This window comes from Malania oleifera, chromosome 1 (assembly GCF_029873635.1).
Source record: "Malania oleifera isolate guangnan ecotype guangnan chromosome 1, ASM2987363v1, whole genome shotgun sequence".
Taxonomy (NCBI): Eukaryota; Viridiplantae; Streptophyta; class Magnoliopsida; order Santalales; family Ximeniaceae; genus Malania; species Malania oleifera.
The window spans coordinates 29699757-29723296 of NC_080417.1; the positions used below are offsets into that span (position 1 = coordinate 29699757).

Sequence of the window (23540 nt, forward strand, 5' to 3'; positions counted from 1 at the left end):
GATTGTACTTGCAGAATTAGCAAGAAAAGATCATGATGAAGAAATCATTGGAGCTTTGAAAGATCTCTAAAGGAGGACGAGATCTTTTCCAAACGTACGATTTAGATGATAGTCCAGGTGTCATCATATCCTAAGCCAGACTGAGCAAATTACTTAGAAAGGTCATATTAGACATTTGTCCAGAACCATGTCATATCCCAGGCCTTACCGAAAGGACAATTCGTCGGGTCATATCAAATGCTTTTGTATTTGTATTCTTATGCTTTAGTCAAAAATTACTTTATTAAAAGTTGTCGGTATTTTGTTTTGTTTTAAAAAGGTGAGTATGCAAAGCATGTGCTATCCCCTCATTTATTTAAAGTAGCTTTTATTTTATGTCGACATCAGTTTGACATCTACTTTTGAGAAAACAAGTTGTACTTATCCATTAGTAGTTGCTTGCCTATATAAGCCAGCTTCAACCCTTGTGTTCGGGGAGGGAAAATTAAGATACATTAATAGAAGTTTATTCAATTCTAAACCTCTCTTTCTTTGAGTCTTTCTTTCTATTCCAAACATTATTGTGTGGAGGTTGAAGTTCTAAGGAAGCTCAAGGAAGCTCAAGGAAGGAGCGTTCGTAGAGGTTCCATTTAGACACCAAGCATAATAGTGGGATACGAAAGACTACCTGATATAGCTTCGTGCGGGGTTGAAAGAGAGGACCAAGATAAGGTAATAAATTTTTATTAATTAATTTTTCTTTCCCCTTTGTCACTCTTGTCTCAGTTTTGAGTCCAGTAAGGATTCACGAGAAATTGGTATCAGTGCGAGTACCATTACTGAATATAAGTGTCATCAAAATCAAATGTTAAGAAAATTTTTTGAAAATTTTAAAAAATGAATGTAACTTTTTGGCTAAATTCTTTAAAAGGGAGTATATTTTACTTAAGAGAAAGATTAAAGGAAAAATGCAAGTTCATTGCCATTTATTTTGAAGACGGAAGATAAACCAATTAATGAGATTTTTAAAAGTTTTTTTTTTTTTTTTTTTAATTTCCGGGGGCAAATGTAAGGGACATTGATGTCCTTTGTGAATAAAATGATTTAAAACTTAAAACGACATCGTTTCAACCGCACTCACCAGCCAGGCAGTCACCGGCTTAATCCGTAGGCGGAAGCAGATGGGGGATGCTTCTCTTCATGTGTGCAATCAGAGGAACCGGAAGAAATTAACTCTGAACGAAGAAGTGAGAACACTCGCACGCACGTAGGGAGAGAGTGAGGGAGAGGATGACGACTCGAATCGCTCCTGGCGTTGGAGCGAACTTGCTGGGCCAACACTCCGCCGAGAGGAATCAAGACGCCACTGCCTATGTTGGCAATCTCGATCCTCAGGTTTCCAATCTTCTTCTTCTTCTTCCTCTTCTTCTTCCTAGTATTGTCTGTATTGTTACTTTTACTCTCGATTTTTTTCTATAACTCTGAGCTTTTTTCATCCAGCCACTATATCTTATACTGCCGTGTTTTTTTTTTTTCAGTTCTTACATTAAAGTAGGGTTTTCCCATCTTTGTACTTCATTTGGGGCTGGGTGCTTGCTGTAGAGTAGATAAACTGTTCAATGCCCAGTTTGGTTGCTCTCTTACGGTTTAGGAATAAAGATCGTCTAATAAGATTAGTGAACCTTTAGTTTTGTGTATGCTGCGCGACTGAATTTTTGGCTAATATTTTTTTTAATTAGTGATTTTTTTTTCTGGGTAAAATTTATAAAATTTTCTGCTTGAGTACTGTTTTTTGATAAGACTGTCCATTTCAATGATGATAGTCATTACCCCCGTAGTTAGGGTTGATTTCTTTTGTTTGTTCAACTTGATGCTGGAACACAACAGTGCATTGAATTGAAACTACATAAACTAGATAGAGCTAAGGAGTGAAATTCGAGTGCATGATAAAATTATCTTGCTTCATCGAACTACCTTTGTTTCTCCATTGATCCTTTTATCAGTCTAATGGCAAATTGGTCAGCTAATCAGCTTCATTATAGACTCAACTCATTTTATTTATACCAGTTTGGATTAGTTATAGTTTTGAAAAACTAACTGATTTCCTGTTTTCTAATCAGGCCATATACAGGCACTTGTTCATATGTTTCCTAGGAGCGGGAGAATATTTCTTGCTCTTGTGCAGAGAAAACATGTAAAAGGAACGTGTATGCAATCCATATATGTTTAAGAACAATGTGCATAACGATGTAGGAGCTTGCTGCAGAAAAAGGAAAAAATAATGAAATTAGGTTAAGCAAATTTGTGTTCTTTTGCATGGATTTATGAGAATTATGTGGTGACAAGGTCTATTAATACCGAGCATTGTCATTGTCAAGTGCTAATGTAGCTAATTTGGTGTGACATATGAGAAAGTTTTTCGTGAATTTGAAAGGCCAGCAAGGACTGGAAGAAGAATAGTAGGCTGAAAATGGGATTTGAAAACATTGATTAATGCTGTGTCATTACAATGAAGGGCCAAGACTGAATGGTTTGAGCGTTTGGGTGAAATGGTGTTTGAAAACATAGATTTAATATAATTATTGAAATGGTGTTTGAAAACATCGATTTAGTATAATTATCCATAACCTTAGAATTATGCAAGTGGAGATTCAGAACGAAGGGGTTATTTGGGCAGAGTGATTCATAGCTACATATGTCTTTGTTGTTTAAATCTCTCTCTCTCTCCCCCCGCTAGGCACCCGTCCTTCTCTACAACCCTTGAATCCATGATTGTCTTGGCTTTTTTTTTTTTCATGATTTTGTGGGATTTGAGATCTAGTTCTAAATTATCAAAAACTCGAGCCATTTGAAGAGTTAATGTTGTGGAATGACGGCCAGCAGTGTGAACGTGGCCACGGTTGGTGAACGACGGCCACAGTTGGTGAATGACAGCCACCTACCATGGTGGGTGAGCCACCACGACCTACCATGAGATCTTGCCACAAGCCAGAGGCTATAAATTGAGACCCCCCACCGAAGCTAAACTACACATATCAACTGCAAGTTGTGTCCTCTTCTGTTTTTCCATATTTTATTATCTGTGTACATGTTAAATAGGGATCCAAGTATGTAAAGAAGACACAATTGAATATTCAATTGATTCAATGTCATTCTTTACATGGTATTAGAGCTCGGGTTACTTAAAACCCTAAGCAATCCATGGTTGCCCAAAAAGGAGATAGCCATGAGTCCAGCTAGTCGGCAACCTAGGAAGGAGTGTCGGAGATAACCTCCTCCATGGGCTCGGCCAGCGTATTCGAGAATTCCCCGCTCCATCTTACTGTTGAAAAATTCAATGGTAAGAATTACAGAGAATGGACACAGTCAATCAAGCTCGTTATCAATGGTAAGGGAAAGCTCGGCTTTCTTACCGGCGAGATTTGGCAACCACCTCCTACCGATGTAGTGGCATCCTAGAAATGGTGGTCCGAGAACTCCTTGATAACTTCATGCTCGATAAACTCTATGAAGCTAGCCATTGGCAAAACGTACCTGTTTCTCCCGACTGCAAATGACGTGTGGGATGCGGTGCGTGAGACATACTCCGATGCTGAAAATGCTTCCTAGATTTTTGAGTTGAAAACGCGGCTATGGCAAACGAAGCAAGGAGATCGGGAAGTCACGGAATACTACACTGAGATGCTCGGACTTTGGCAAGAACTCGATCTTAGCTGCGAAGAGGAATGGGAATGCGCGGGTGACATTGTACGTTTCAAGAAGAAGATGGAGAACGCGAGGGTATTCGAGTTTTTGGCAGGGTTGAATCGAGAGCTTGACGACGTAAGGAGCAGGATTCTAGGTCACCGGCCGCTGCCCTCCATCCGAGAAGTCTTCTCTGAGGTTTGGCATGAGGAAAGTAGGAGGAACATGATGTTGAAGGAGCAAAACAAGTCTGGGCCCGAGGCATCAGCTTTTGTAACCCATGGGCCTCATATTGGATCTAGCCCAAAACAGTCCAGAAGGCCCTATTGTGAGCTTTGCAAAAAAATGGGCCATACTAAAGACACCTGCTGGACCTTACATGGCAAGCCCTCGGATTGGAAGTCTTGACAGCCCAATAAATCCCATGGTCATCAGTCCTCCATCGAAACCCAGACAAAAAAAATACCCATAGCAGCCCATGGCTCGACAACTTCTAGTGGGGGATTTAATTCCGACCAACTTGTGAAAATATATGAGCTATTTTCCAATTTCCAAGCCTCGGGTTAGTCCGCTAATACTATGTCATCTGGCTCTTTAGCCCACAAAGGTACTTTTTTGACAGCCCTTAGTACCACTCCTCATTTTACCCCTTGGATTATTGACTCTGGTGCATTTGACCATATGACCGATGCTCATCATTTATTTTCAACATAGCAGATGGGACTCTATCCCCTGTCGCTGGCAAAGGGAGTATTTGTATTTCTGAATCTATTACTCTTGAATCTGTCCTCCATGTTCCTAATTTATTGTCCAATTTGCTCTCTATTAGTTAGTTAACCAAATAGTCTAATTGCTTAACTAAATTCCTACCCTCTCATTGTGTCTTTTAAGACCTATCATAGGGGATGACGATTGGCAGTGCTAAGGAATGTGATGGGCTCTACTACTTTGACAAGCTAATGTGAATGGACCATGTCCTCCTATTGTTTGTAATTCTGCATCTAGTCCTAGGGAAAGTGAACTTTTGTTATGGCACAAAAGGATGGGAGATCCTTGTTTTCAGTATTTGCAGCACTTATTCCCTTCAATATGTTCGAATAAAATTGCCTTGGATTTTCAGTGTGAAGAGTGTGAACTTGCCAAACACCATCATACTACTTTTCCTAGATTTCAGTATAAACCATCCATGCCATTTAGTCTGATTCACAATGATCTATGGGGACCTTCTTGTACTCCTAATAGGACCCATACAAAATGGTTTATTTCTTTTATTCATGATCACACTCGTTTGTGTTGGGTATATTTATTGACTAATAAAATTGAGGTTTGATCAATCTTCATGAATTTTTACTCTATGATACAAACCCAGTTTGACACAAAAATCCAAATCCTTCATACCAACAATGGTACTGAGTATTTCAATCACTCTTTGGGCATGTATCTTCAAGAGAAGAGAATGGTGTTATCCATCAAAGCTCTTGTGTTGACACCCCTCAACAAAATGGGGTTGCTGAATGGAAAATCGACATATCCTTGAAGTTGCTTGTGCCCTGTTGTTCACCTCTCACATGCCAACAAAATTTTGGGGTGACTCAATTTTGACAGCCACATACCTCATTAACCGAATGCCTAGTAGAGTCCTATCCCTTGCAACTCCACTCCAAAAACTCCAAGAGACTTTTCTTAATTCTAGGCTCAGCTCACATCTTCCGCTTCGTGTCTTTGGGTTCACTGTATTTGTCCACATTCACACGCCCAAGCGAAACAAATTGGATCCCAGAGCACTTAAATGTATCTTTCTTGGTTACTCTCCCACACAGAAGGGTAACAAACACTATGACCTGATCTCCCAGAAACTTTATGTTAGCTTGGATGTCACCTTCTTCGAACATACCCTCTATTACTCGCTTCAGGGGGAGTCCTTGAGTAAAGCTCGACCCTTAAACTCAGACTACTTTGATATTGCTGTTTTCGAGACCACTCCATACCCTATATCCGCTCCTTCGCCTAGTATAGATTCATAGAGGGAAACTTGAGCTCAGGGGGAGATGCGGAAATACAAACAAATAGGGAAGCACTTGTCTGCTCAAGGAGGCCTAAATTGAAGTCCAATGAGACACTCACTTTCGAAGCACCAAAAGAGTCAGAACCGGTGATAGTTCCAATTCCTCATGAGTCTGACTCCAATATCGACCAGGTAAAACATGACTTACCCATTCCTCTTAGAAAACAACGTCGTTCATGTACTCTCCACCCTATCTCAAAATTTGTATCTTACAATGCTCTTTCTGCGAAGTGTTGTGCTTTTACTTCTAAAATTGGCTGAATTCGGATTCCTAAAAGCATTAAAGAAGCCTTGGAGATTCTAGAGTGGAGAGAGGTAGTGATGGAGGAGGTAAGGGCACTAGAAAAGAATGGAACTTAGGAGGTGATGACTTTACCAAGGGGGAAGAAACTAGTGGGATGTAAGTTGGTGTTCACAGTAAAGTACAAGGCTAATGGCATAGTAGAACGATACAAAGCCCGCTTTGTGCAAAGGGGTTCACTCAGACATATGGTATTGATTACACCGAGACGTTTGCACCAGTAGCAAAGTTGAACACTATATGGGTTCTCTTGTCTTTGGCAGCAAACCTGGACTAGCCACTCCATCAGTTTGACATCATGAATGCTTTTTTGAATGGTGAGCTAGAAGAAGAAGTGTTCATGATGCTACCACTAAGATTTTGCAAGGAGGGAGAAGAAACCATAGCGTGTAAATTGAAAAAATCCCTGTATGGACTCGAGCAATCACCGAGGGCATGGTTTGATAGATTTGCAAAGGTGATAAAGAATCATGGATATCGATAGGGGCAGTTAGATCACACTATGTTCTTCAAATAGTCCAATGAGGGAAGAAGGACCATCTTGATTGTGTACGTCGATGACATCATTCTCGCTGGAGATGACATAGGAGAGGTGGAGAGATTGAAGAAAATCTTAGCCATAGAGTTTGAGGTAAAAGACCTGGGTCAAATGTGACATTTCCAGAGGCTATAAATTGAGACCCCCCACCGAAGCTAAACTACACATCTCAATTGCAAGTTATGTCCTCTTCTATTTTTCCATATTTTATTCTCTGTGTACATGTTAAATGGGGACCCGAGTATGCAAAGAATACACAATTGAATATACAATTGATTCATTCTCATTCTCTACAAATGTGTATTAAAATGATAGTCTTGATAATAGATTGAGGGGGGGAAGACATTGAGGGGGAGGATATGAGTGTGTCTTTGTTTACATTTGTTAACATACCATTGTTACGTTCTCATCCTTTATGTTAGGAATTGTTGGTCCACAAGGACCACCCACACTGCAATTGACAAAGAGGCAAGACAAAATTGCAAGAAATGGAAGAATATTGAACGAACATAACACAAGAAGTTTTTGTGGTTCCACACTAAGCTTACATCCACACCCAATTTGATAAGAGTTTAATTACTATCAAGGTGTAGAGAAAAATACAACAAGAGCGATAATTACTCCTTTCCCCACAATTGTGAGAACCCACAACCCTTTTCTAACCTAGAAAAGAAATGTGCAAGAGGAAGAAACTAAAAATAAGCCCTTTTACAAAATCATTCTCTTTGGACTTGAACTTACATTCCATAGGGCACCACTCACCTCTCTACCTACATGGCAATGAAATCCCACTTCTTATATAGATCCAACACGTATAACATAACCACTCAGTAAATAACCATGCTACAATATCAATAAAATTGTCCCTAAAGCCAAGACATGACTTTGAAAAAAACTACTCTAGCATGCTTAGGAAGTTAAGCCATGCACATTACCTTGCAAGAAGTCTTTTAAGGAAGAAACCAACAAATTGCAAAAGGTCAACCATGCATGTCTTGGAAAGACAAGCCCCACTAAAGCATAAACAAACCCTATGAAGCACCGATACCTACACGGTCTACGGATACAGTGTGACATGATACCAATTTGAAAAAATAAGGATACGGCATGGTCAAGATACGTTAATAAATTAATATAAAATTATATACTTATAGGCATAATTTGGTCCGCCGCTTCCCTAGACCCTGCATAAGTAGGAGCTTTGTGCACTGGACTGCTTTTATTTTTTATTTTTTATTTTTATGCATATATATATGTATATATTATAAGTTCATCCATCGAAGTTTTTAAAATGAATAGAAAAAAAAAAAAGCAGAAAAATGTTAAAACATTGTATCACTACTTCTCTCATTATTTTACTCCATGTGCTCTCTCTCTCTCCCTCTCACACTCAATCACTCACCAAACAAAATCCTATTGATTACCCACATACGCTATTCCAAAATACCCCGTCCTCCTCCCCACTTATCTTTTCTGTCAAAACCCACATAACCATATTTGAAATACCTCTTCCTCGTCCATTTATCCTCTCCATGAAAACTTATCTCTCTCTCTCTCTCTCTTCGATGATCAAGGATGGACCAAGAAGAGTTGTAGCCCAAGAGGATTTAATGATTGTTGGTTTTCAAGGCTTGAATAGAAGGCAGTTAGGAATGAGGCAAGTTTTGAACCTGGAAGGGGAATGGATGTCTTTAGCTTGTTGGAAGGTTTGGCAGGCAAGGATGAGCATGGTTTTAAATCGTGGTAGTGGGTAATGTAATGTAATAGTTACGAGTGTAGTGGGAAGTAAGAGTAGCGGATGTTACATAATAGGAAGCAGGTGTCGCGCACAATCATATGCATATTAGTGTAATTGCATGTTTTAATCTTTTAATCCTTCTTAGAAAGAGTTTGTGTATTTTGGATCCTTTAGTTCAACTAATTAAGTTGTTTGGCAAAGGCAAGAAATTTACATTTGTTTTAAATCACCATTGATAGGTGTGCGCATGTATTTATACCGTTTCATTATTTTTATGTGTAATAAATTAATTAATAAAACAAAATGCATTATACTCTTCATTAATTTATTAGACACATAAGACATATGAATAATACAATATACAATAACTAGAAAAGAAAAGAAAAGAAGGTTGAAGTTAAAAAATATTGATAAATATCAAATTGCTAATATTATACAACAACAACAACAGCAACAATAACAACCCTTAAGTTTGACTAGGTGGGATTTGCTACATGAATCCTTTTCCGCAAATTCACTTGATTCAGAGCATTTTCCTCTATTAGATTAAGGACTATTAAATCCTTACTATCTCATTCAAAGTAATTTTAGGCCTACCCCTACCCCTTTTCATGCCAGAAACCGTAACTAACTTACTCCTCCTCATAGGTGTTCTACTAGGCCTGCGTTTTAAATGCTCAAACTATCTAAGTTGTCCCTCCCTTATCTTGTTTTCAATCGGTGCTATGCCTAAATTTTTGTGTATGTATTCATTTCTTACTTTATCTTTTAATGTTAAACCACTCAGTCACCGTAGCATACACACCTTAGCAACTTTCATACTTTGTACATGTTGTTTCTTACTTGCCCAACATTCTGAACCATAAAGCATAGCTGGCCTTATAGCCGTCTTATAAAACTTTCCTTTTAATTTTAAGAGTATTCTACGATCACACGACACACCTGACACACTCCTCCATTTTACCCTACATGTCTTAATTCTATGCACTAAATCTTCTTTGATTTCCCCTTCACCTTGCATAATAGATCCAAGATATCTAAATCTATCAGTGTTATTAATCTCTTGATTATCTAGTTTAATCTTCTCTCTGTTGCTACTCCTTACATTACTGAAATTACATTTCATATATTTAGTCTTATTCCTACTTATCCTAAACCCTTTAGACTCTAGTGTGGCTCGCCAAAGTTCTAACTTAGATTTCACTCCACTACTATGATCAATTAGCATGATATCATTTGCAAACAACATACACCAAGGGATCTTATCTTGGATATTCTTGGTAATTTCATCAATAACTAAAGTAAAAAGATAAGAACTCAAAGTAGAATCTTGATGAACACCTATTGGGATTGGGAACTCTCTAGATTCTCCTCCTACGGTCCTAACGCTAGTCACTACTCTATCATATATATCCTTAATGACCTTCGTATATCTATGTAAACTTCCTTCTTTTCTAATAACAACCAAAACACTTCCCTAGGTACTCTATCATAAGCTCTCTAGATCAATAAAAAACCATATGCAAGTTCTTTTTTCCCCTAAACCTTTTCATCAAACTTCTTAAAAGATAAATAGCTTCTATTGTTGATCCCCTAGGCATAAAACCAAATTTATTTTCTGAAATCTTTGTTTCTAATCTTATTCTATGTTTAATTACTCTTTCCTATAATTTCATCTTATGACCCATAATCTTAATTCCAAGATAGTTATTACAGTTTTGAATGTCAATTTTGTTTTTATACAGAGGTACTAACATACTTTTTCTCCATTCTTCTGGCATTTTCTTGGTTTTTATAATATTATTGGATAGATTAGCTAACCAAATAATTCTTTTATCCCTTAAACATTTCCAAACTTCAATTGGTATTTTATTTGGTCCTATAGATTTCCCACTTTTCATCTTTTTTAATGCCATCTCAACTTCAAGGACACTAATTTTATGAGTAAATCTCCTATTTTTAATCTTCTCTTCATAAGTCACTTGCAAGTTCAATCTTTTATTTTTATTTTCATTGAACAACTAATCAAAGTACCTCCGCCACCTTCCTTTTATGTCTTCTTCTCTAGTTAAGACATTATCATTCTCATCTTTTATACATTTATGAAACCTAAATCTTTGCATTTTCTTTCTGTAGCTCTGGCAAGTCTATAAATGTCTTTTTCTCCTTCTTTTGTATCTAGCTTAGTATATAAAGTATTATCAGCTCTATGTTCAGCTTCATTGATAGTCTTTTTTGCATTTTTTCGTTTCTTTATATTTTTCAAGATTTTCTATATTTCTACAATTTTCCCATATTTTATACCAATTTATTTTTGTCTTAACTGCCTTTTGGATTTCTTGATCCCTCCACCAACTTTCTTTACTACCCAAGTATCATCCTTTGGACTCACTTAAAACCTCTTTTGCTATCCTCACGATAAAATTAGCCATTTTATTCCAAACAGTATTTGCATCAATCTTATCCCCTATTTTCCAATTACACTCTTTGTTCATTTATCTTTGAATTTTACTATATTATCTCCCTTCAAGTTCCACCATCTAGTCCTCTTGTGTTGATTTATGCTACTTCTTCTCTTCCACTCTTTAATATGTATATCTAATATTAAGACTATGTTGTGTAGCCAAACTTTCACTTGGGATAACTTTACAATTCTTACAAGAGAAACGGTCCCTAATCTTTGTTAAAAAGAAATTTATTTGGCTTTTATTGTACCCACTCTTGAAAGTTTTTAAGTGTTCTTCTCTTTTTATGATGCAAGTATTCAATATAACCAAATCATAAATCTAAGATTGTATCACCGGACTCATTTTAACTCCATATCCATGGTTTCCATGTATCCTCTCATACCCTATATTATCCTTACCAATGTGATCATTCAAACAAGCTCCTATGAATGTCTTTTTAGACATCGTAATCCCTTGTAAAATACTATCCCTATTTTCCCTAAATTAGCTTTTCAGATTTTCTGCTAGGCCTATTTGGGAGCATATGTACTAATGATGTTCACTATCTCTAAGCCTAAAGTTACTTGATTGTAATGATTCTATCCCCTATTCTTTTAACATCTACTATATTATCTTTCAGTTCTCTATCTACAAAAATACTCACCTTGTTTTTATGTTTCTCTTTGCCAGTGTACCATAGTTTAAATCCTGATATTTCAATTTCACTGGTTTTCTCTCCTACCCATTTCATATCTTGAAGGCAGACTAAATTAATTTTCTTCTAAACATTATTTTCACTATTTCCATACTTTTTCCCGTAAGAGTCCCTATATTCCAAGTTTCTAATCTTATCTTAGTTTCTTGTTTTAACTTATTAATCGTCTCCCTTTTATACTGACCTAGTCTATTCCCTTGATCTAGGTGATTTTGTTAAGAATTCATGATAAAAAGATTTGACAAAGTTTTACGTTGGCTATCAGCTATCTAACACAACCCTGCTCCTTTATTCAGGCTTAGGACCGGCTGTGTGCATAAAGGCTTTGTGTTACATAGGCCAAGTACATGTTTGCGTTTTTTTTTTAGCAAACTTATTTCACCATGATAGTTTTCTAAGTTACACCCTACAACTAGTAGAAACTACTCACACAATACAATGCATTAAATTTTTTTTTAAAGCATACAATTTTGACTGTGCATCCAAGCTAGAATAAAATCCACGCAATAGTACCTTTTGAAAAAAAATAAAAAATAAAGAATAAATTTTTGTTATATTCCAAGATTTGCGAATGAAAACACAAAAACACCAAAAACAAATATTAAGTGTACAAATCCTAGACACAAAATCACCACAGTTAACCAACAATTGAAATTTTTTTTTTAATAACAATAACAAGAAAAGAAATAAGAAGAGAGGAGAATATCTCATTGGTGGCTGAAACTAAAGGTGAAGACAATTGCTTGAAAAATACCCTTTGATGCAGGAAAATTGATGTTGGTAACGAGAATCAATTGAAGAATATTTAAGCAATGAGGAATTGCAAGAATTCTTCAATCTGGCCAAATAGGAGTTGGGTTGGAAAATGAATATGAAGTTTTGGGTCAACCAGGATATGATTTTCTATGGCTTCGGCTGCTATATTCTCGTCTCTGCCTCAGGAAATTTGATGCTGCTAACAAAAAGCGATCGAAGAATATTTAAGCAATGAGGGATTGCATGAATTCTTCAATCTAAATTCAAGATTTAAAAGCCAAGAATATAGAAGGAACAATATTTCTCAACCTATAAAATTTTTATTGTTTTTTCATGGTTTTAGGGCTGAAGAAACAAGAATCCTTGAATTTGTTTTGGGAGAAAAGAAAGGAAAAGAAAGGAAAGAAAGGAACTTCCTGATGTAGGACAGATATTAGAATTTATATATATTGATAGGATTGAGAGAATTAGAAGAAGAAGGAGAAGAAGAAGAAGAAGAAGAAGAAGAAGAAGAAGAAGAAGAAGAAGAAGAAAAGGATAAGAAGAATAGAAGAAGAAGAATAAGAGAAGCAGTAGCAGTAGTAGGGAGGCGGGATAGAAAAAGAAGAACAGATAAGGGAAAGTGTTAAACGTCGTAGCCTGGGAGTATATGCGTGTGCCCCGCAGCGGATATACAATGTAGAGTCAAAGAAGGGGGTGAATGACTCTTTTTGTGTATTAAAAATTTCTCTCTACAAAACAAAATACTTGGCAAGATTCAAGCAATTATATCACAATATATGGAATTTAAATCATGCACAAGATAAACAATAAAGAGTAGGGAGAGAGAAGCTTAACACCGAGTTTTAACGTGGTTTGGCACCCAGCCTATGTCCACGCCTTAGCACCAAGCCAAGGATTCCACAATCCACTATAATCTCTCCTTCCCCGGCGGAGTAAGCCTTACAAACTTGGGAACAAATCCCTACCGCTCACAAAGAGCCTCTTCAGTTCACAAAGAACTTTCACCCAACAACGGTTCACAAAGAACTTTACAACAAAGAAATGGAAGATTACAAATCAATGCTTCTCAAATGAGCAAATATGAAATACAATTGAAACCTCATACTATTCTCTCAACAATTGAATCACACAAGATTTTCTAAGCAAGAGAGAATTGAGCACTTGGAGATGAATAACTAAAATGCAAGTGTTGAGTGCTAGGTTTTTGGAGTCAAATATATTTTTCACCAATATGATCAATAATCCTCAAAAACCTTCCTAAACAAGTTTAGGAACATGTATATATAGCCCAAAGCCCCTAATAGCCGTTGGGAGCACTCCCCAAACAATAGTCGTTACAACGCTGGGCACGAGGCCAGTGGTCGACCATAGACCCCAATGGTCGACCATTGCCCTGCATTGGTCGACCATTCACGTGGTTTGTGAGGAAAAATGGCTACTGGAATTGCTGGTCGACCATTCCCCTAATTTGGTCAACCATTCCCCTGCTCTGGTTGACCATTCCCTTGATATGGTCGACCATTGTCCTGAATCAGAAAAAGTCACCAACATAAAAGTTGTGGAATTTTGTATTAGCTTTCTAGGGACACCGAAATCGTCCTTTTTGGACTTTTCTAGCAAAAGTTATGCCCCAAATATCAAAAGATGTTCAGGACTCGAGGTTGCACTACGTTAGACGACGATTGCTCGTTTTTCCTTGCTAATGAGTCTTTTAAAGACTTGAGACATACTTGGACAAAAGTATATAAAATATATTAAGTTTATTAAAGATTAAAACTTGTCCAAGTGAGTTTTCCCTTGATTATAAGATATCTTGAATTTTGAAAACATATTTGAAAGATCGTTTAGATATCTTATATGCTTAATCTGTCCTTTATAAAATATTTTTGGACTTTCTTAACACTTTAGGACATAAAGCTCATTTAGACACAAATGGGGCCAAGTATGAAGATGTTTATGCAACCATGATGTTTGAAAACTCGTCCCTTTGAAAACATGCTTGAGTTTAGGATTGTTTTGACAAACTCTTCAATTTAACTTTGAAAACCATGAATGTTGAGTTTGTGATTTTAGTGCAATCCTATAAACTCATGTGTTCTAGTATGCATTTGCAATGCTCAACTCTTGCTCAGAAATCATGCAAGAAACACAATGCAAGAGTTCCAAAAAGTTCCTACCACACACACAACCCTTATTACAAATAATTCTACAATTAAGCTTCCTGTTATGCTTGGGTCCTTCCAAATATGTGTTCTTTTGATCTTCCAATTCGCACATCAACTCGATCCGATCTTTGCTTTCGATCCAGTACTTCATGAACGAGTACATGTACTAAATATGATCTGCAAAGAATCAAAGATAGGAAAACACTAGGAACAATATATAGGTTAATATCATCAAAACACTTTAAACAATGATGATGTAGCCACCAAGGCTAACAGAAAGAATAAAATAGAATAGGACAGAACAGAGGTGAGAGGCCGAATCAGATAAAAGATAAGGAAGAGGGAGAAGTGAGGAGGAAGAAGAAGAAGAAAAAGAAGAAGAGGAGGAAGAAGAAGTAGAATAGAACCTGTGAGAGAGAGAGAGAGAGAGAGAGAGAGAGAGAGAGAGAGAGAGACCCAAGAAACTTAGACACAACCCCAAGAAAGCAACTCACAGTCTGTCAGTGTGAACATATGTAGGTGCAAAATATTTTACATTTCCAAAATAAAATATTTTTCTTAACAAGATAGCATTATCAAACTGTTAATTAATGCATTTCTTGTGAGTTTTTGAAAAAATAGTAAATTTGTGTCATTCTCATCCTCATTATAACTTCCCACCCATCTCCATGTAGTATATTGTGAATGATTTATGAAAAGGGGTAAAAAACAAAAGTGAAAAGGTAAAAGTATAAAATAAAAAATTTATATATTTTTGTACTAATAGTCCTATAGCGGTTATGTAATTGCCGTAGCGACCTTTATGTAATGGTTGCTACGGCTGTGATTTTTCTTCCCACCATTTTATAGTGTGTAATAGTATCAGGAACCCAAAAAATTGTTGCGTAATAGCGTTACATAACGGTCGCAGCCGCTATTTAAAACTATGAGGATAAGGATCTCGTGCTAGGGTTCTGAATCTGGGAGGAATCTCAAGTTTTGACATTGCCTCTCCTCTCCTCTCCTCTCTCTCTCTCTCTCTCATCTTCTTCTTCTTCTTCTTCTTCTAGCTTTTTGGTTTTGTATGAAGGGACTAAAGAAGACAAATGCAGTGTGTTGAAGTGTCCATGACCTGTTGGCATTGTGTTGCGATGTGTCCAAGAGTGTCCAATTCGAAAATTAAAAAACCTTGAAATTAATTTCCAACACATGTTGGGCACAGATGGGGTCGTCTCGGTGTTCAATACTTGTTAGATACCGGCGCTTTGGCTATTTAGGAGTGTCGGTGTTTCCTAGAACAAACCCAAGGCTAATAATTTAGTTTTGGAAACAAGCTTGACTTGAAATTGTGCCTATGCAAGGTTCAACTTCCAAAAAGCCTGTATCCTTTTCAGTTTTATTTTAATTATTTTAATTTTTAAGATTGTATTATTAGTTGAATAAGTTGGGCCTTGACACCCACCACATGGGCGGGACCAACCCAACAAATCGCCTCCTCACGCATATGTGTTGCCATCACGGAGCTCATATCCTCCACCTTGATAAAAGCTCCACTTGTCGGCTATCAACCACCAAGTTTACCTTGGCTTGAAATGTAGGGAAGTCTTGTGTGGCCGATCCTTCTCTATTGGAAATACCATCACCGTTTCTTTAAGTAGACTTATGGTTTGTTGCTCCTACCACCTTTTACTTCATTGGAAGTGCTTTCTTTTTCTTTGCACTTAAACCACAAACATTTTTCATTAATGTGGTACCAATGAACTTGTACAAATTTCTTACTCAAGTGCCCTTCATCACACAAGTGCACCCCTTGATATTTTAGTATACCGATTTTGAGGTCAACTTATATTGTCAACACGTGCATAACATTTTCAAGAGTTCTCACAACACCATGATATATTTTATCCGGCTAAATCAACTCCTGCCACCTTGGATTTTGAGTTATTTGTCATTGTCACATTAATATCCTCACATATAAGAGTAAAACCATGATCTATATGAGCACTTGCGTTGAGTTGCAACACTATCAAGAATACATTTTTTATGAGTATTATAACCCTTGTTGGCAATATGCACTTCGCCATCACTACCAACATGGACTTTTCTAGATTTATTTGACCTTCATGTTTATTGTCTTGATTCTTTTACTCTGGGATTCCTTCTCGATATGTCATTTCTTTCCACAATGCTAACAAATAAGTCTACCATTTTGGGTTTTTGAATGACTTCTTGATAATGTCTCATGTTCGCTTGATGGTCTTGGAACTCTTCATAGTTGTACTCCTTGGAAGTTTATTACCCAACAATGCAATTGTCACATCATCCAATTTGAGTTGGTTTTCCTTGGAGTAACTAAAGTTCATAATGAGACCATTATAACTATCCAACAATGTACATAGCTAAGTTACAACCTTGTCCTCATCTTGTAACACCAATGCCCTCTAATTGACTTATATGTCATGGAAAGCATTGATTCGAGACTTTTCCTCCTTCACTCATCTTCAAGGGGTAGAGCATCCTCTTCAGGGGGATTTGATTGAAAAGAGATTTATCTTGATTCAAGTTTTCCAATCTTTCCCGCAAAATGTTGCCATCTTCTCACTTTCGATATTGAACAAGATATCATTTGATACTCGAGCAAATTGTAGAAACTGCCCTCATGCTCATTTCTTCCAATCATCAATAGATATATTTTCCCTCTTTTTCTCCTTTTCAATTAAGGCTTTGTTGCCCAAGTTGTACAACACGTCATGGACCTAAAGTTGGAAGTTCTTTTTTCCATCAAATTTCTTCACCTCAAACCAATTGCTTGCAACCCTCACCATCTCTTTTCCTTCAAGCAATTATGTAAAACTCCTAACCAATGAGAACCGCAACTTTGGTACCATGTTGTTGAGCCATGAGGACCACCCACACTGCAATTGGCAAAGAGGCAAGACAAAATTGTGACAAATAAAAGAAAATTGAACAATCACAATACAAAAGTTTATGTGGTTTGGCACTAAGTCTACTACATCCACGGGAAATCCAACAAAATTTCAATTGCTCTCAAGGTGTGGAGAAAAATACAACAAGAGAGTTTATCACTCTTCTCCCCACAACTATGAAAGACCCACAAGCCTTTTCTAACCTTAGAAGAGAAATGTGTTGGAGGAAGAACCCAAAGATAAACCCCTTTAAAAACTCATTTTATTTTGGCTTGAACCTACACTCCACATGGCACACTTATCTCTCCACCCACGTGACGATGAGATCCCACTCCTTCCATAGACTGAACATGTATGTAATAATCAACCATCCAATAAATAACCATGCCACTTGATGGTAGAATGTCAGTCTTCACAGAAAGAAAATCTCTCGACCTAGTGCTTGATGGTGAGAGGGTCAATCTTCTTAGAATCATAGAGAACTGAAAAGGTAGCATGCTTTCATAGTAGGCAGGTAGATCATGGATGCTGCCTTGATTGCAAAAGAAGTTATGGATGCCTACATTAACGTTAGGAAAAGAGGAGTTGTATGCAAGCTGGACATGGAGAAGGCATTTGATCATGTGAACTGGAATTTTCTATGGTATATTCTCAGGGGAGTAGGTTTTGGGGAAATCTGGTGTAGCTGGATCCGTCAGTGTATCTCTACATCCTCATTCTCAATGCTTGTAAATGGCTGCCCTACAGATAGTTTCAGATCATCCCGTGGTCTTAGATGAGGAGACCCCTTTTCCCCCCTTTTGTTTATCATGGTGATGGAAGTGTTGAGCCTTATGATAATCAATGGCAACGAAGGTGGCCTGCTACAAGGTCTTATCATCGAAAGGAACAATGACATTATGGTAGTCTCCAATCTCCTTTTTGCATATGACAGTACCATCTTTTGTGAGGATGAGACTGAGCAAATCTTTGATCTTAGATGCATTCTCATTTGGTTCAAAGCTGTTTCAGGATTAAGAGTGAACATGGGCAAAAATTAAATCATTCAAATAGGGACTTGTGATTGCCGACATTTAATAGCGGGTCTTTTAGGTTACAAACTTGGACCCTTTTCCTATGACCTATCTTAGTCTCCCCATAGGAGCCAAGTTCAAAGATAAGGGATTTTGGGACCCAATAGTTGGCAGATTTGAAGGAAAATTTGTTGGTTGGAAAAGGAATTATTTATGAAAAGGTGATAGACTCATGCTAATTAAAAGTACTCCATCCAATCTCTCAGTTTATTTTTATGTCTCTTTTCCCCATCTCTAGTGTCACAACCAAGAGATTGGAAGGTATTCAAAGAAGATTCCTATGGGGGAACACGAGTGAGGAATTTAAATATCATCTTGTTAAATGAGGGTTAGTTTAACAACCCATGCAAAAGGGAGGTTTAGGCCTTAGATCCCTTTCTATTTTCAATAAGGCTCTTTTTGGACAAGTGGCATTAGAGATTCATGATAGAGAAGAATCATTTCTGGAGGGAATCATTGCTACCAAATATGGCCTCCCATTATAATAGCTGTCTCACAAAAGAGTTGAATGATGTTCATGGTACAGGTGTTTGGAGCTTCATCAAGAGAGGATGGGAGAAATTCTTCTCTCTCATTTATTTTCATGTGGGAAATGGTGAGGATGTGTTCTTTTGGCATGATGTCTGGTGTGGCAAGTCCCAGCCCAGCACTAAATACCCTTCTAATCTTCAGGCTAGCCTGTGACAAAGATGCCCTCATTATCCAACACCTGGAGTACACTAATCAGGGGATGTTTTGGAGTATTTCCTTGATTAGGAAGGATTTTGATTGGGAGATTGATAATCTGACGGACTTCTACAGCAGTGGTCACAAAATCTTATGCCAGGCTGCCTCCATGAGCCCAAGTGGACCTTGAACAAAGATGGAAACTTCAGAGTCAAATCATACTATAAACATCTTAACTCCTCAGCAGAGTGCAACAGCATTTTCCCTTGGAAACTCATTTGGAAAACTGTAGCCCCACGTGAGAGGCAAATGTTGGGAGGTTCCTTACGATTGACAACCTCCAGAGAAAGGGCTTACCTCTTGTTAATAGGTGTTTTTTATGCTTGGAGCAGGCTGTAATGGCATATCTTTCTGTATTGATCTTGGACTAGAAGCCTTTGGAACTTTGCCATCTCCATGGTCAAGCAGAAGTGGGTCACTGCAGCTATTGTGGAGGACTACTTATGGGCTTGGAAAGGGATTTTATCTAGCAAGGATGGAAGAAAGTGTCTTTCCCTCACCCCCCTTGCTATTTTTTGTGGGTGGTGTGGGGTGAAGGAGCATGAGAGCTTTTGAGGGAACTACTTCACCCCTTCAGGCTTTAAAGACAGTTGGATTACTACGATTTCTAATTGGCAAAGTGGGCTGGTTGGGAGGGATATTTTTGTATCCTTGGGTTGTGTTGTTTTTTATTGCTTCCATTGTACTTGGGTGGCATCTCCTTGATGCCCTTATCCTACAATTGTTACTATTTCTCTTTGCTTATAAAATAGACAAACGCAAGGTGAATATTAATTGTGCCCATTTTGAAATAACATCTATGCCTTATGCAAGGTTCAACTTCAAAACACCCTTTTTATTTTTAAATTTTTTAAAATTTTTATTATCATTTGAATAAGTTGGGTCCCTCCACATGGGCAGGACCGACCCAATGAGAATTTATGTTAACTTGTTTATGTCATATGGCATCTGTAATCCGTGTATGTGGTAATGTGGAATTGTTAAGGACTATCTTTTGCGACGGTTCTTAAGGGATGCAAGCTAATGGCATGGAAAATAATAGTAGTTGACTGATTAGAATCCTGCTCTCTTGTTGTAAGTGTAGGAACCCCTTGTGAGTGTATGGGGGAGGAGTGGGGCTTGATGTTCTAAATAATAAAGAAATTTGCAAAACACAATTCTTATGGGGATTCAAGGAAGATTACTGAAATAAAGGAAAATAAATGGACTTTGGTCTAAGGAAGGATGGGTAAAGAGCATGGTAAGCAAGCTCTCATGGCAAAAGGTTGATTATACTTTATTATGCTTAATATCATCTTGAATTCTGGGCCTTGATTGTTCTAATTGAGGCAAAAATTCAATGAAATTGATGAGCTTAAAGTCCTAGGCAGATGTAGGAGGAACCTAAAGATATCATGTTTTGAGGCAGGAAAACCTTTTTGGGAATTGTTGAGAATCAACTCCACTTTATGAACTCATATTCTCAGTTTCAAATGTGATCTTCAAGTTGAAAATTGAAATCTGATCCATGGGTGGGTTTGTTCTTGCTGTTATTGTTGTTGTTGTTGTTGTTGTTTGTTTGTTTTTTTCCCTTTAAATAAAAAAGAGAAAGTTGGGTTCTTGTTTTTGGTAGACTTTGGTGTTCAGCTTGTCTCTAGGTTGTTCCCCCTCCCGGATGTTTCTGATTTTATTTATTTTGGGGGTTCTTATAACTTGCTCTCTTTTTGGGTCCTTTTCTCTTTTCCTCTCTCCAAATACTGGTCCAGATTCTGTTGCTTTGGAGTGAAGGTTTAGTGGCCCAGTGGGTGCACCCTTGATCCTCCTTTGTGATTGCACAGTCATTACTCTCCATTGGTAATGCTGCTTAGCAGCATCAAACTATGAGGGAATTGTGTTAATCAATTTCTGTTTGAGACAAAACCACTGCTAAGATTTTTTCTGTACATGAATGATTGGACTTTGGTTCCATCCTGACCTATCAAGGAAAATGAATGCTTAGCACTCTGTCAGTCTTCATCTCTAGGGGATAATAATATTCAGAGGAGCAGTGGTGAGCCACTTCAGAAATTGTTGACATACCAGTATCAATTGAAGAGGTTGTCCATGTTTAGGTGCCCCATATACTTGTTCATAATGGTGGCACATTTTATTATTATTATTTTTTTCAAAATGAAAAAAGAAAGAAAGAAAGAAAGAAAGAAAAGAATGTAGTAACCATATATGACCCATGAAGGTCACTGGGTCTCACTTCCTTATGTTTTGTTCAAGCTGCGGGGCATTTCTGTGTGGAAGAAATTGATAATTTGGGCTCTTGCAAGATGCGGGCAGGAACCTTCCTTTTGCATTAAATTGGAACAATAGTGTATTGAGCTCCATAAAAAGGACAAGCTATACATATTGAGATGATTGAAACCTTTTGGGTTGAATCTAATAGGGATTCTCTTGTTTTAGTTCCAGTGTCCTCATTACTGTTCAATAATTGGAGCAATTTGTAATTAGCACATAAATCCTGATGAATTTATATAATTGATTTCATAAATTACTTAAAAGGTGTGCTCTAGTCTCAGCTTTCACCCTACGGTTGTTTTCTAAGTTTCCCTGTGTTGCTTTTATTTAGTAATTTTTACATCTGTCAAATCCATTTAGCTTGTGTTTTGGAGTCTGTATGTGGAGTAGTCTGCCACTGCAGCGGTATCCTCATGTTTTGCAGAAGGGTTCAGGTGCATGCTAGTTAGCAGCCAGCAGACTGAGAAATGTGGGAAAGTGCGGAAATTGATTCACTGATTTGCAATCTTTGTTCAAATTTACAATCAGAAGAAAATTAGGAATATTTTTGAAAGCAAAGAAGCTATCACCAGCAGCCTTGCTTCGCTTTATATAATAATAGCATAAATATGGAAAGTTTCTTTTCATGACCTTGTTGGCTTGAACAAGGTCTTGCATGATTTGTGGATATTGTGCATCATAAGATCATATTCTGTTGGTTGTCATGGATGTGAATTTTCAGCAAACACCTGCCAGTTTACTAGATTCTTATTTATAGATGTTTCTGTCAGAATGATATATGATCGGTTGAATTAGTGGTGCTAATGTTTCCTTGTGTCTACCTACAGGTGACAGAGGAGTTACTATGGGAGCTGTTTGTTCAAGCAGGTCCAGTGGGTAGGTTCCAGATATCCATTCACATAATTTTTCTAGTTATTATGGTAATGACATTGCATGGCATACCTATAAAATAAGAAAGGTTATTGGCCTTTTAGGGGCACATGCTTTCCATTATTGTTTTTATTTTTATTTTTATACTAGTTGACATTTAACCAATGTATTCCCTCATCATTTATATTTTCGTCACATTGTTCACAAGTTCAAATGCTAAGACATTAATAGAGTTGACATTTGCCCTTTTTTTTTCAGTTAATGTATATGTCCCCAAAGACAGAGTGACCAATCTTCATCAAGGATATGGTTTTGTAGAATTCCGGAGTGAGGAAGATGCTGACTATGTATGTATTGCTTGTAGTCTGTAATTAAGCTCCCCACATTGTTTGATTGCTTGTTTATTAGTTATTACTTTGATTAATCCTTTTTTAAAACCTATTTGATGAAAACAAATGTAGGCAATCAAGGTTCTGAATATGATTAAGCTATATGGGAAGCCAATCCGTGTAAATAAGGTGCGGAGATTTACTATACTTAGTGATAATTTTCCAAGTTTTGTATGTCCTTAGTGCAGCCTAGCAAGTTATGAAGCATCATCAAGCTGCTATGCTGTCTTTGTGAAGTGTTTGTATGGGTTTAAATGTGATTTCTGATGACTTCTTTTTTTATTCTTTATTTTTTTTGAAGGCATCCCAAGATAAAAAGAGCTTGGATGTTGGGGCAAACCTCTTTGTTGGAAACCTTGATCCAGTAAGAAATCTCTCTCTCTCTCTCTCTCTCTCTCTCTCACACACACACACACACACACACACACACACACACACACACACACATACCGGTGTATCTACATATGAATGCAAATTCATGTCTCTATGTCTATTCTCTAGTGTCTAATTTAAAGTTGAATCTCTATATTTTGTTTGCAGGATGTGGATGAGAAACTGCTGTATGATACTTTTAGTGCATTTGGAGTTATTGTTACGAATCCCAAGGTTATGCCTCCTTTGAATTTGTTTTGTTGGCTTATGATGTTTTTCGTTTTGTTTTTTTTAATTGTTAGAATGTCTACAACCTGGAAACTAAATGCACAATCTCCGTCCTAAGATTTTATCATTGCCTTGTGTTTTTCATCTGTCCTGTTCATTATTTGTTATCTTTTTTGGGGGCATGAAGTTATAATGCATATTATGGGTCATTAATGCATTTTATTTTAGTATTTTATGTTTAGCTGTTGCAATTTTCTTACTGGTACTCACCATTTTCCAACTCTTATTGTTAAAGTTAGAAGGTTTTTAGGGAGATGACC

The 23540-nt window shown here is 37.2% G+C and overlaps 1 protein-coding gene across 1 annotated transcript in view; it reads left to right on the top strand.

The window, feature by feature from the left end:
- Positions 1-1114: 1114 nt before the first annotated feature.
- LOC131154062 (uncharacterized) overlaps positions 1115-23540 on the top strand; it is a 29374-nt gene continuing 6948 nt past the window's right edge. Inside the window, exons 1-6 of the mRNA XM_058106560.1 lie at positions 1115-1374; positions 22189-22237; positions 22490-22578; positions 22693-22749; positions 22922-22984; positions 23161-23226. Coding sequence (XP_057962543.1) covers positions 1270-1374; positions 22189-22237; positions 22490-22578; positions 22693-22749; positions 22922-22984; positions 23161-23226 — 429 coding nt within the window. The 5' untranslated portion in view covers positions 1115-1269. The remainder of the gene's footprint in view (positions 1375-22188; positions 22238-22489; positions 22579-22692; positions 22750-22921; positions 22985-23160; positions 23227-23540) is intronic.